Source organism: Delphinus delphis, chromosome 9 (genome assembly GCF_949987515.2).
Source record: "Delphinus delphis chromosome 9, mDelDel1.2, whole genome shotgun sequence".
Classification (NCBI taxonomy): domain Eukaryota; kingdom Metazoa; phylum Chordata; class Mammalia; order Artiodactyla; family Delphinidae; genus Delphinus; species Delphinus delphis.
This window is the reverse complement of record NC_082691.1, coordinates 16,215,257-16,229,409: the sequence shown is the minus strand read 5'-3', so window position 1 is coordinate 16,229,409 and position 14,153 is coordinate 16,215,257. Positions and strand designations below refer to the sequence as shown.

The 14,153-nt window shown below is 42.3% G+C and overlaps 1 protein-coding gene across 3 annotated transcripts in view; it reads left to right on the top strand.

Moving 5' to 3' along the window:
- Positions 1-13,063, top strand: part of STARD3NL (STARD3 N-terminal like) — a 50,437-nt gene extending 37,374 nt beyond the window's left edge. For all 3 annotated transcript variants that reach the window (XM_060020227.1, XM_060020228.1, XM_060020226.1), the window contains 5 exons: positions 1,779-1,832; positions 1,947-2,064; positions 4,754-4,849; positions 11,265-11,340; positions 12,568-13,063. In XM_060020227.1, coding sequence (XP_059876210.1) covers positions 1,779-1,832; positions 1,947-2,064; positions 4,754-4,849; positions 11,265-11,323 — 327 coding nt within the window. In that variant the 3' untranslated portion in view covers positions 11,324-11,340; positions 12,568-13,063. The remainder of the gene's footprint in view (positions 1-1,778; positions 1,833-1,946; positions 2,065-4,753; positions 4,850-11,264; positions 11,341-12,567) is intronic.
- The last annotated feature ends 1,090 nt before the right edge of the window (positions 13,064-14,153 follow it).

Here is a 14,153-nt window from a genome sequence, read left to right as displayed (position 1 = left end):
TGGCACAAGCTCTTCACCCTAAATAAATATTTATTGATTGAGAGAAGAATTACAAGCATTTCTGCCTGAATTATTTTCCCTGTTTCCATGGACTTCTAAACAGTCACCTTGTTGAGAGCTCTAACGAGGCAGGTATATGGGGGGTGTTGAAGTCCTCAGACTGGAGAGACATGGGCAGGACCAACCTGCCGTCCTGCTTCTGGAAGGTGAGACCTCAGTCTGTGTGGGACCGGCATGGGCTTGTCCAGCTGGGCATGGGGTTGTGCACTGTCCTAAGGGGGAGTCCCCCAGGTGCCGCATCTGCCTGGGCCATCTCTTCTGAGAATCCACGGAATCCCAGGGCTGCTGTCAGACCATCCGTTGAGTCCCAAGCTCATGGTTCATGGAGGAGGGCTGACAGTTTCAGCCGGACTTGACTCCCTTTACTATGTACGCTGTTGCCGATACCAAACGGCTGTGACGGTTATCCCTTACCCACCGTCCCTTATCCCTTACCCACCGTCCCAAGCTCATGGTTCATGGAGGAGGGCTGACAGTTTCAGCCGGACTTGACTCCCTTTACTATGTACGCTGTTGCCGATACCAAACGGCTGTGACGGTTATCCCTTACCCACCGTCTGCAGCAGCCCCAATTTGGGCCATTCTATTCCAGTCTCCATGATGTCCACTGGTATTTGTCAGACCATCTGTCTCAGTGTTTGTTTCAGGAAAGTGGTTGACGTGCAATGAGAGTTTTAAGAGAGTTTCTTCAACCTCTTCTTTGAAATGATCAAAGGGGCAGGTCAGATTTAGCACATCCATTTTATTGTTGTTGTTTGTTTTTTGGGTTTTTTTTTGCGGTACGCGGGCCTCTCACTGCTGTGGCCTCTCCCATTGCGGAGCACAGGCTCCGGACGCGCAGGCTCAGTGGCCATGGCTCACGGGCCCAGCCGCTTCGCGGCATGTGGGATCTTCCCGGACCAGGGCATGAACCCGTGTCCCCTGCATCGGCAGGCAGACCCTCAACCACTGCGCCACCAGGGAAGCCCCATTTTATTGTTTTTGATTCTCGTTTTAAAAAACATTTACAGAGAGGGGGCCAGGCAGCTGGAAGGAGTCAGCTGGTACCTGAAGAGCACTTAGTGTCAGCCTGTAAAGTTAATTAGTATCAGAATGTAAGATGCCTCCCCTCCCGTGTTGTGTGTGTGTGTATGTGTGTGTCTGGCTGGTGTGTGTGTGTGTGTGTCTGCTGTGTGTGTGTATGTTTTGCCGACAAAACTAACTCTGCAACTTCGTCAACACTAAGCATGATGCCTGATGTTCCCCAACCTCCAACCTCCGTTTTTCCAGTCATGGCTGCCGTTGGCACTCACTTTGGTCAGGTTTCATATTGCTACAAATATTAGTTGAAGGATGGAGAGACAAACCCCAGGTGCTGTGGGATTGTCTCTGGGCTTCCCTAGCCCTGGAGGAGCCTTGCCTCTATTTCACTCGTCCTTTCTCCTATGCCGATAGCATCTTTGCATGTTGTACCCTCTAGTGAACAAAACAGAGTTTCCCAACACACAGCGTGTGGGTGAAGGGAAACCTCAAGCTGCCGGTCAGGGCTCGTGTGCCACGTGGAAGCCCACTTTGCCCCTGTCTGGTTTAGGGGATAGAGTGACGTGGGAGGGAGCTGGGTGAGACAGACCCTTTCAGGCATTACCTGCTCCTGGCTCAGATGGATCTCTTGCTTGAGGAAGGTGCCTTCAGAGTGTAAAACATCGAATTTGAACGCTTCTGGATTATGTGTCTTTCAGTTGACGACAGCAGTGACCAGTGCCTTTTTACTAGCAAAAGTGATCCTCTCAAAGGTATGGCTTTCCGCTTTTTCTGTGCCATGACCGTCTGTACTGACACAGCTGCGTTCTCCAGGGTGAGCTCATGGTAACTGCGTTTCTCTCTCCTGGTCACGTCTGTTCTTCCAGCTTTTCTCTCAAGGGGCTTTCGGCTACGTGCTGCCCATCATTTCCTTCATCCTTGCCTGGATCGAGACGTGGTTCCTGGATTTCAAGGTGTTACCTCAAGAGGCAGAAGAAGAAAACCGTAAGTTTCTCTCCAAGTTCCCCTCCTGAGATTGGCCAGGCTGGGAGGAGGGGCTGCAGAGGTCTGTCTTTGTTTGTTTGTTTTAATTTTTATTTATATTGGAATAGAGTTGATTTACAGTGTTGTGTTAGTTTCAGCTGTACAGCAAAGTGATTTAGTTATACATATACATGTATCTATTCTTTTCCAGATTCTTTTCCCAGATAGGTTATTACAGAGTACTGAGTAGAGTTCCCTGGGCTGTACAGTAGGTCCTTGTTGATTATCTGTTTTATATATAGTAGTGTGTCTATCTTAATTCCAACCTCCTAATTTATCCCTCCCCCCACCTTTCCCCTTTGGTAACTATACGTTCGTTTTCTAAGTCTGTGAGTCTGTGTCCCTTTTGTAAATAAGTTTATTTGTGTCATTTTTAGATTCCACATATAAATGGTATCATGATATTGGTCTTTCTCTGTCTGACTTACTTCACTTAGTATGATAATCTCTATGTCCATCCATGTTGCTGCAAATGGCATTATTTCATTCTTTTTTATGGCTGAGTAGTATTCCATTGTATATATGTACCACATTTTCCTTATCCATTCCTCTGTCCATGGACATTTAGGTTGATTCCACGTCTTGGTTATTGTAAATAGTGCTGCAGTGAACATTGGGGTGTGTGTATCTTTTTGAATTACGGTTTTCTCAGGAGTGGAATTGCTGGATCATATGATAGCTTTATTTTTAGTTTTTTAAGTGTACTCCATACTGCTCTCCATAGCGGCTGGAACAATTTACATTCCCACCAACAGTGTAGGAGGGTTCAGAGATCTGGCTTTGCATGGAGCTCTGGGTGCAGTTAGGCAGATTGCATGTCTCCACCCTGCAGGGCTGCAGGAGACATCGAGGGAAGGGTTGGAGGAAAAGACAGGGACAAGGTGTGGCTCCTCACTCCAGCTCTTAGGCCAGGTTTTCCCGGAAGGAAGTGTGAACACTGGTGGAAAAGACATTCCAGCAGCAACAACAGCCAACACCTCCTTCTCCTCGGACAGGTTGACCTTTTCTCCCTGTCGATAATAGCCGGAGGACACGAAGCATTTTGTGCCGAGATAGCAGTTCTACATAGAAGTCCTCAATTTTCCAGAGCCTCCCATTGCCGTCCATCCCACAGGTGGTGCCTTTGAATGGGCCACAGTGTGAATAACAGCTGAGTGCCTACAGGGGGGTGGTTCGATGGGTTGCTGATGGAGATGGAGAGGAGGGAGTTAGCCAGCTGGAAATGTTCACCCATCTCAGGCTTTCCAGTCCTCTTCTGAGGAGCAGAGTGAGCGCTGACGTTATGTAGTCATGAGTCCTGTCAAAGCTGTTATCATCTCCCTGTGTGGCTTCGAGCATCACTGAATATTCTCTAGGGAATCCAAATGATTGACTGAACTTTAGGATGAACTATGGGGCTGGAATTCTCCTCTGCATGATGGCCTTAGTGAAAGCCTGTACATCCCACCTGCCCTCTTAGAGGTGATATAATCAAAGTTCAATGCAGAGACCTGGGCAGTTTCAAGACATGCTGTTTTTATGCTCTGTCACTCATCTGGCTGGATTTGCCCTGCCTAATAGGAAAAAAAAAATTCTTGTGTCTTATAGAAAGTTAAGCATGATTGTAACCTCAAGATACAGCAGAAGGGAAGATAACCTTGCAAGTGGTTTTATTTTTCAAAAGCTCATATACAAAGAAGAAATCTAGAAGAAAAAAATTATAATTTCAAGTGTAGATTTTAAAACACATTAATCAGACCAAGATCCGTCTTCTATTCTGCGCCCTCTGTTCCTTTATGAAAATGTATTGTGAAAAGGGGACAAATAAAGCTAACGGAAGCCACTTTTTAAAAAGTTGTAAATAGAGGACTTTCCTGGTGGTCCGGTGGCTAGCACTCTGCGTGTCCACTGCAGGGGGCACAGGTTCGATCCCTGGTTGGGGAACTAAGATCCCCCTGCCGCATGGCACAGCCAAAAATAAAAAATAAAAAGTTGTATATAAACATCAAACTGAACTTTCTTGAAAGCCTTATCAACTGCTAATGTGACTGAGGCTTGCATGCCTATGTGATTAAACCAAATTCAAAGTAACTAATAAAGCAGAACATATAATTAATGAAAAACTTGAACACAGCATTTATTTTCACTGTAGCATGTATTACATGCATACCTGGCACCAGCTGTTTGGCCCGATGCTTCCTCTAGCTTTATCCCGGTGCTAACTCAGCTTCAGCCGGAAGAACTCATTGTCGACGGCCTCTCTCATCATGGGCTAGTGCTTTGATGCTTTACGTCTGCCATTTCTCTAACCAGACACAGACGTAAAGCATGACCAGGTTTTTTGTTTGGCTTTGTGCTTTGGTTTTCATGTTGTTGATTTCTATACGGAAGTAGGTATTTCCAAAGGGAAAGATGCTATAAATACAGAGCCAAAGAATCCCATGAGTAACATGAAGCATTTTTTTTTAACTAGTTGAAACCTGTCCTTATTGTACCGGTTCATAGTTTATTAATAACACTTTGTTTTTGGTTGAAAGATTTTCAGAGTACCCTTCCTGCTAAGAGTTTTTTTAAAAATGTAATAGTAACAGCATTTTATTGTGATTAACCTGGCCACTAAGCGACCAGAACACTGACATCATTCCCAGTATCTGAATTTCTTCTCTTCCAGGACTCCTAATAGTTCAGGATGCCTCGGAGAGGGCAGCACTGATACCTGGTGGTCTTTCTGATGGTCAGTTTTATTCTCCTCCTGAATCCGAAGCAGGTACAAAATTTGATTATCATTTGCGTCTCTGTCCATCATTCAGAACTTGGTCCCCCTCTCCCCCTCACTACCCCCTCTACTTCTCAATATGCTTAGCAAACATTTAACATACTGGGCATTTAGATTGTGAATATAACTAAGACGTGGTCTTGATGTGCGACCCGTGATGAGATGCAGAGATGTGAAAATAAACGTGGTAGAGGGCCTTAGACCTGATGTGTGGCCGGGGGGAGGGTCTCTATGCTCTGTTATCTGTCATGCCCTAACTGACCTTCCTCCACAATCCCCCATGTCTGAAAGTAGCAGCACTGCCTACCCAGTTGCCCAAGTCAGAAACCAGAGCCTCACTGGGGACTCTGCCCCTTACCTGTGGCTCCCGGCCCATCGTTCACCACGCCGTTTTGATCCTCTTTGTTTCTGCCTCCTTGATTTCATTTAAATTGCACACTTATCGTATCTGTAGCCTCAGTTCAGCATTTCTCATTTCCTTTTTTTTTGGCTGCGCCGTGCGGCATGTAGGATCTTAGCTCCCTGACCAGGGCTGAAACTCGCGCCCCCTCCATTGGAAGCACGGAGTCTTAACCACTAGACCGCCAGGGAAGTCCCCAGCATTTCTCATCTCAGTTTCTGCAACAGCCCCCTCCTCAGTTGCCTTCTCCCAACCAGCCACTAGAATTCCATGTTAAATAGAACAGTTGCATTGTTCTAAAGGTTCTTCATAACTACTCTGTGAGGTAAAAGTCTCATTATCCCTGTTTCAGAAATGAGCAAGTTGAGACACAGAGAAGTGAGGTAGTTTGTCCAGTATCACACAAAGAGTAAGAAGGTGGAGGATTTGAACCCCAGCTCCAGGGCTAGAGTCCCTGATCATAGCTAATATACAGCCTCTCAGTATTAATGAATATGCAAAATTGATCACGTTATTTCCTTGCTCGAAAGCCTTCGGCGATGCAAAGGATTAAGAAAGTCATTGGATCCTTAGGCTGACAGAAAGCACCTCTGTGTCCACCCTTACTCAGTGATCCAAGCTCTCTTCTCATGCTCCTTGTGTGCTGTTCTTAGCTTTCTGAAAATACACTAAAACCCTCAAGCCATCTTGCTTGTTCTATCCTTGACATTACCCTCTGCAGTCCTAGTTTCCACTCACACGCGCAGAAGGCTTCTCCCCACTCCCACCCTCCCCCTGGCTCCCAGCAGTCCTAGGTAGAGGGTCTTTTGTCTCGGTTCTCTAAGATCTCTCCCACAACCCTGTCATCCTGGGTTGACTGCACTGTCTTTGGCAGTGACTTGGCCTGTTTCTATTACTGGGATATAAACTTGGGTTAGAGACTACATTGTTTTATTCCCCACATTACATTTAGTAAATATTTTAAACACACACACACACACACACACACACACACACACACGCACACTAGAGTAAAAACAGACTCCAGGCAGAAAGAGCCACGTGAATATCAAAGGCACAACAATGGGACATAGGATATTAGGGGAACTCGAAGTAACTTGATATTCTGGACTGTTGGTGTTAGATTTAAAAGCAATATAAAATACAAAATCATAGAGTTAGATGAAATAAAGATATGAATTAGCAGAAAAGCTATTTCTCAGCCAGCAGAAACTAGAATAAGTATTAAACTTTCATTACCTCATTATAAGGATGATTTCCTTGAGATTTTTGTATGTCACAGGAATCATTCTTTCAAAAAACAAGTTTGCATTACAGTTCATGCTTTTGTATAACTTTTTTTCTAAGACTAATAAAATTTCTCAGCCCCAGTGTATTTTTTTAATTAGAAGTTCAGAACAACAGGATAAAAATGTGAGGAATACCTCAGGCATTTTTCATCCAGCAAGCCGTTGGCTTCCTTCTTTGACTTTTACCACCACCTAGTGGCAGTTGGAAGCATTACCATTTCATTGAATTATGAAGCTAAACAAAAACAACCCTGTCAGCGTTCCACTGGGTGGCTGCATTGTATAAGACAAAGCCCAGATTAGTAGTGGGCAGAGGAGTGTTCAAAGTGACTTACTTTATTGTATTATATTTTCATTGTCTGAATGTTCAATTCAGGAAAGAATTAAGATTGAAAACTATTATTGGAATTAATGTGCCTAGAAAAGAAGGTTTTATTTTAAAATAAAGCTTTCTTATGAGGTCAGCAGACAAATATTAAATAGTCTTCTAGCAGCAGAAGTTATAAGCTTTTTGCCCTTAAACAGTGCTAATTGGTCCCTATCAATAAGAGGGTGTCTGAGGCCTGCCTTGCCTTTTCTTGTCTTTCTCTAGCACCTAATATAGTGCCTGGCACATAGTAAACTTAGAACTGTTGAAGGAATGAATGAAGAGAGAAAGAAAGAAATTGGAGGCACCAGAAATTTAAATGTTAGCATTTTTCCTTGTAAAGGAATGGCTTGAATTTTAGAATCACAGAGCTTTGGAAAATTAGCACATTTTAGTGGATGTACTTTTAAAGGATATAAAGGTGGTTTGTTTTACAGATTTGCTTGTTGGTTTAACCATATCCTGTTTGCCTGTGTATTAAATGGAAAGAATGAGGGAGCAGAGTCCTTTCTCGGATGATTGGGTTGAGGTTGTTATGTGCTCAGACAATTTAAATGAACCAGTTGTGATGCTGGAGAAAAGGTAATTTGTCACCTCTTGAATCATTGAAAGACTGACTTAAAATGAAGAATAGCTCATTGCATACTATCATCTGTGCTAAACAAATGTAGATGAAGGCATTGAAATTTTTGTGTGTGTGTGTGCCTTCTAAAATGGGTGTGGCCACACCACACAAGGATCTGTGGGCAAGGATGTTCAGTGCAGTATTGTTTATAAAGTAAAGCAGAGCAAAATGAAACCCAAGCCTGGGAACACCTAAAAAAGGCAAAACATTTAAATAACTTATGGTACATCCTTATCATAAATCCTATGAGGCTGTTAAAAGGAGGCTGAGGTTTATAAACTAATATGAAAAGATGTCCACTATATATTAAGTAAAAAAAGGCAACTTGCAGAAGAGTATATACACTATGAGTCTATTTGTGTTAAACATGTGTATATATATATACACTGTAAAATGTAGTTTTATTAGTACATTTGAAAAAAAATTAGTAAAATAAACTGCCTGAGGTCTAAAAAAGTAAATAAATAACTCATTAAAATAAAATGGAATTTAACATTTAAATACAATACTAGTTTACCTTTATAAATTATGGGCCATTTTTGTACGTTAGATAAGTTTTCTGGAGTTTTTGAAACATCTTTTTTTTTTTGAATTTTATTTATTTTTTCGTACAGCAGCAGGTCCTTATTAGTCATCAGTTTTATACACATCGTTGTATACATGTCAATCCCAAGCTCCCAATTCATCCCACCACCAGCTCACCCCCCCGCCGCTTTCCCCCCTTGGTGCCCATACATTTGTTCTCTACATCTGTGTCTCAATTTCTGCCCTGCAAACCGGTTCATCTGTACCATTTTTCTAGGTTCCACATGTATGCGTTAATATACGATGTTTGTTTTTCTCTTTCTGACTTACTTCACTCTGTATGACAGTCTCTAGATGCATCCACGTCTCTACAAATGAGCCAATTTCGTTCCTTTATGGCTGAGTAAGGCACTGAAATTTAAATTTGACGCCATGCATGCTGGTGTGGGCTAAGTCTGTGAAATTATGTCCCCTACGGTGTGTGGCTGTGTCTTTTCAGTTGTAGTTGTTGTTTTTAATTCTTTTATTTTTAAGCCTGGCTTCCTAGGGGTCACCCCTGTGTCTGCATAGCTTAGTGGGAGCCAATGATTAGACAGCCTTTGTGGTCAGTCACCTTGATTAAGACTTTCATCCTCGGCCAAAGGGGTATTTGTATGTATTGGATAGCACATTCAAATTTCAGGTCTTTTTGAGTCTTCTTCAAAAAGCTTTTTGAGTCTTCTTTTGCTGAATATTTTCACACCTCCTCTGCATATGCTCACAGCCTCGTGGTTTTTAGGCTATAGCGTGGGTTCTCTTGGGTTTCCGTTGTGTATGCACACAGCTTCAGCCAGACATATGCGTGCTGCAGTCGTGACCATCACCTCAAACCAGCAGAGGCTCTGGCCCCTGTGCTCACATACCACTAAGTCTGTCATTTCACCATTGCATCACTTCTCACCCCAGATTAAATGAGCTCCTTCAACCATGTAAGTTTGCTGGCAGTCCTCACGGCCTGCCGTACTCTGGAAGGACCCTCATGCCGTGGAGCTGGGTGATGGGAGGTGGGGGAAGAATGGGGGCAGCTGAAGGAAAGAGCAACATGGTTGTTCCCGCAATTCTGCAATTTTTCAAGCACTTCTCACATAGTTGTAAGCCTTTGGTCGTTTCCCCAGCACTGAACTTGCTGTCTGGTTCATCTAGTCCAGTTTTAGAGTTGCTTTTCAAGGAGAAGATTTGTTGAACTCCTTATTCGACAATAGCCAGAACACCTTGCTAGCATTTGCTTTTAAATTACGGAAAGCATGTGCATTATTATGTTTTAATTTAAAGTTTGGCTTTATTTAGGACTCGCAAATAGTTCCAAGCCACGTCAGCTCATTGTGGCTTGAGTGCCGTTACCCTGACAGGTGGAAAGTGAGCCCGGAAACAGGAAGGCTCGGTATGACCACTTTCCTTAGACTCCTTTCAAAGTGACATGGCAGTTAAACCGCTCCAGTGTCTCTAAGATTTCCAGCAGTTTAATAAGCCGGGAAGTGAAGCCTCCCAACCACTACCTCTTTATGTATTTGTTTTACCACAGACTTAACCTGAACGACATGACATTTATGAGGTTGAGGTGTGGGACTCAAAACTTTTCTTAAGATTCTCAGGCATTCATTCTTCTGTACCAGATTTGTTCTTGGCTATAATCCAGGCAGACGTTCTCGAAGAAAAAAGTGCCCTTTTAAAAAACTTTTTATTGGGGTATAGTTGATTTACAATGTTGTGTTAGTTTCAGGTGTACAGCAAAGTGAATCAGTTATACACATACATAGATCCACTCTTTTTTGGATTCTTTTCCCATATTGGTCATTACAGAGTATTGAGTAGAGTTCCCTGTGCTATACAGTAGGTCCTTATTAGTTACCTATTTTATATATAGTAGTAGTGTAGATGTCCATCCCGATCTCCCGATTCATCCCTCTGCCCCCACTTTCCCTCCGGTGAAAGTGCCCTTTTTGAAGTGTATTATCTGCTAAGAGTAAAGCAACAGTGGGGCTGGCTGCTTTTGCAGGTGAGTAGGTAACATCCTAACCTGTTCCCTTGGTCTCCTCACCACTCTCTTTAGTTCCCTTCCCTGAGTATGATAGGAATGCGTAATTGTTATAAAAATGTGTGGAAAGAACAAAAATGAAAGATCACGCTCCTTCAAACTATTCACAGCATTAGTGTTGACAGTTCAGCTTGTTTCCTTCTACTTTTGTGTAATTTACATAATTGTTGGCTGTACTGTCTGTGTTATTTATACCCTGTTTTAAAAATTATAAAGTCACTTTAAGTTTATTGTAGAAATTTTGGAATATCCAGAAATGTACATAAGTCCCCTGGTCATTTATTTCTAGTCTTACTGATTTGTACAAGTATATCAAGTTTTTAAAATTTTTATCAAATCTGATCTTACACTATATTTCTCGTTACATATTTGCTTTTACTTTATAGCATATGCATTTCCCATGTTGTTATATACTGTATAGACACAGTTTTTAAGTGGATGGAAGATATTTCATGGAAATATAATAATTACTTAACTTTTCTTCTACTCTCAGACATTAGATTTTTCTTCTCATTTTTAGAGGGAAAGTCTTCATAATGGAAAAAAAATGTTATTTCCTCAGGGAGATATCCTAAGGATATCATCCCAGAGTGGAATGACTGGGTCACATTCAAGAATAATAGAAGGCTCACGCAACATTGACCCAGAATGGTTGCAACCGTGGTCGCTGGCAACAGCGCACAGTGGTGACATCAGCTTTGCCTGTACATTGGAATCCCTCACTGCTCTCTCACTCACTGAATACAGCTATTTTTTCAAAATACGTAGATTAAATTATTAATACCCAAAGATACTTGCACTTGAAAAACAGGTAAGCTTTTCAGCAAAGAAGCACAAGGGGAGGAGCAGTGCATAATAGTTCTTGGTCCCTATGAATATTTTTAGAACCTACGTGAAATCCATTTTGACAGATCGGTGCTTGCGATAGGTCCTATTTGAAAGGTTTTCCTCCTACAAGATATAAAGTAAAACTATTTTACAGTTTTGTTAACTTGAATCTCTTGTGGTTTAAACATATGTATCCCTCGTTTAAAATTTTATGCTCTTAGATTATAATTTTCAAGAAATCATTTGTTACTGTAATCGAATGCAGTACTTTTTCTCCTTCCCCTTCCCTACCATCTAGGATCTGAAAATGAAGCTGAAGAAAAGCAGGAGAGTGAAAAACCACTTTTAGAACTATGAGTAAGACTTTTATTAAAGTAAGTCTTCGAAAAGGAAACTGTAATAATGAAGTGGTTAAGTACGGAGCCTTTCTTTGAGTAGATTCAAAGTAAAATTCAAAGAATATGTGTGTGACTATACATTATATTTCTCCTAAGTACATGAATTTGTCAGGCACATTTTATGATGTAAAATCTCTTAACCTTTTCTAGGTATAAATTTGCGAAGGATGAGAAATACCTCAGAGTCCCAAATTTCTAAATAAGGATGACTTAGTTCCTTTTTGTTTATGTAGCCAGAATGTCTCCGTGTCAGACTTTGTTTAATTACAAAGCCTAACTTCTGAGGGCGGCGAGGGCAGCAGTCCTGGGAGGCTGGTACTGTCATTGTCTCCACTTACACGGAGGCGGGTGAGACTGAGGGTGAGTGACTGGTCCAAGGTCGCACAGCTGGCAGGGGCAGAGCTGGGACTCAGGCGTTCCGTGTGGTACCAGGATCTCCTCTGGTCCCGCACCGGATGGACGTCTCTGGAGGGTTCTGGAGCTTCTGAGATGACACATGTGGTCCAGTCACAGCAGTCGGGCCCGATGTACCTCCAGGTCAGGGCACGTTGTTCATTCCCTTCAAATCATCAAAGGAAACATTTCAACCTTAGAAATACGAGCAAATAAACATACAGGCAATTGTAGAAGCAGCAACCCTGCTTAATTATTTAACCACAGAAGGGAAAAGAGAGTAGATCTTAAAAGTTCCCATCACAAGAAAAAAAAATAATCCATAACTATGTATAGCGAGGGATGTTAATAGACTTACTGTGATGATTTCACAATGTATACAAATATAGAATCATTAGGTGGTATAACTTAAACTAATAAAATGTTATATGTCAATTATATCTCAACTTAAAAAAATAATGAAATAAAATGTAAAATTTTATTTATAAGAAATAAAAGGCAGCCAGAGGCGGCCAGAGTCGCAGCAAACGGAGGCCCCGCCCTGCATCAGTGGTACCCAGCACGCTCCGGCCCCTTTTTCTACAACAGTCTTCAGACGTAGGACAAAAATATGAGCATGTGAATAAGGACGTCCTTTTCTGAAATGCTTTAAAATAACTTCTTGGGTGGCCTCACGCGTGGTCTTTCAAGTGTCTGTAACACAGCCTATCTTTAGTATGTAGACTGTGTTGTAAATACATAGAGCAAAACGGAGCATTTTGCCTTTTTACACTACCTCTCAAATATTTCTGTGTTCTCTCTTTTTCTAAGTGTGAAAAACCTTCACTGAACGTCACCAGAGGGAAAAAAGCACTGAAACTGGGGGTCTCCCTTTTGAAGGTTGAAATGGTGACATCCACTGCTGACGTTACTGAACGGCTAATAACGAATTTATTGATTGTAATACCTCACAGACATGGTACCATCTCCACATACATTTAATCACCTGCCTGTGGCTGGTAAGATAATGTCATGATCCATCCTGTATTCAGTGAGACTTGAGTCTGACCTGTCAAAGAATAGTTGCAGAAAGTCTTGTGCTGTGTTCCTGATCAAAAGACTTCTTAATATATTGGAATAACACTTTTTTAGTATGCAGAATATCTTTTTATTTTGACTTGCAGAATGGAATTTTTTTGTTTCATGTCTTGGATTTCTTTTGTCTTTCTTTTTTAACTCCCTACATTTCCCTTGTGTTTTTTTAACTCATGCACATGCACTATTTGTACAATTTTAAAAGGTAATAAAATCCAACATATCAAAATGATCGGTTTTATTTTTCCTGTTTTGCATTATGTATTTGGCCTAAAGTGTTGGAATTACAAAAGGGGAACATGAGGGATTGTGAATACATATATAAGTCACCAGAAATAGAATTGTTCTCTCAGAAGTATGATCTAAAATAGTCTGATTACTCTTCTTTGAACCCACTCTATGAAATCATTTTCCCTTGTGTTTAGCTAGTTTGAATTAAAATGAGCTCAATTATATTGTGAGCTATTTTTGTTAAACAGGAATATTCAACGCAATGCTTCATGGGAAGGCAGCATGTCTATCAGTTTTCTTTCATTATTCATTGTGTCATTCAAGAAATACTCAACTGTGTATGATGGAAATGGTGCTGGTTTGGATGGAAACTGACCATTTATGCAGATCAAATCAACTCCATCCATGCTTGGTCTAAGAATGGGCCACAGGACTGAAGTGCAGCTGGAAGCTCCCTGGGAGGCTGGGGCCTAACCAGGGGGAGCTTCTTCCATGGAGAAAGGGGGAGGGAGAGCTCAGGGTCTGGCTTTGGACTAAAGCCTCAAGAATTCAGTGGTGTCATCACAACGAGAACATCCTGTCTCGGGAGTGGACCCCCATCTACACCATGACCACTGATGTGACCTGTGTGCCTTTAAGCTGAGAAGGAGCTCTCCCCAACACACTGGGTTGGACCCGTAGGATGTGGCCAGTCCTCCTAGGTGAGCAAGGGCCCCCCAGATGTTGGCTCTCAGAGCAGAGACCAGGAAGAATGAAGGATGTGACTTGAATGTGCTGTAAGGTCAGACTGGGAGAGCTAAAGCGTTGAGCTCAGCCACAGAGCCGTGCTTCCCTCTGGGACTGGACGGATGGAGTCCAGGGCTTGGACCCCTGCTGGGTGGGGTGGAGGTGGGACACCTGCTCTCCATGCTCACGTTGCTGAGCAGCCCTTGGCTCATTCACCCATCACACTCTTATCTGATGTTAGTGCTTCTATTGAGCCTTGCTCAGGATGACTCTGAAGTCATTTTGTCCCATTCGGGGAACTTATGTGACTCAGTATATGACACTCAATTGCATGGGCGAGATCAGGGCCTCCATATCTCTGTTCT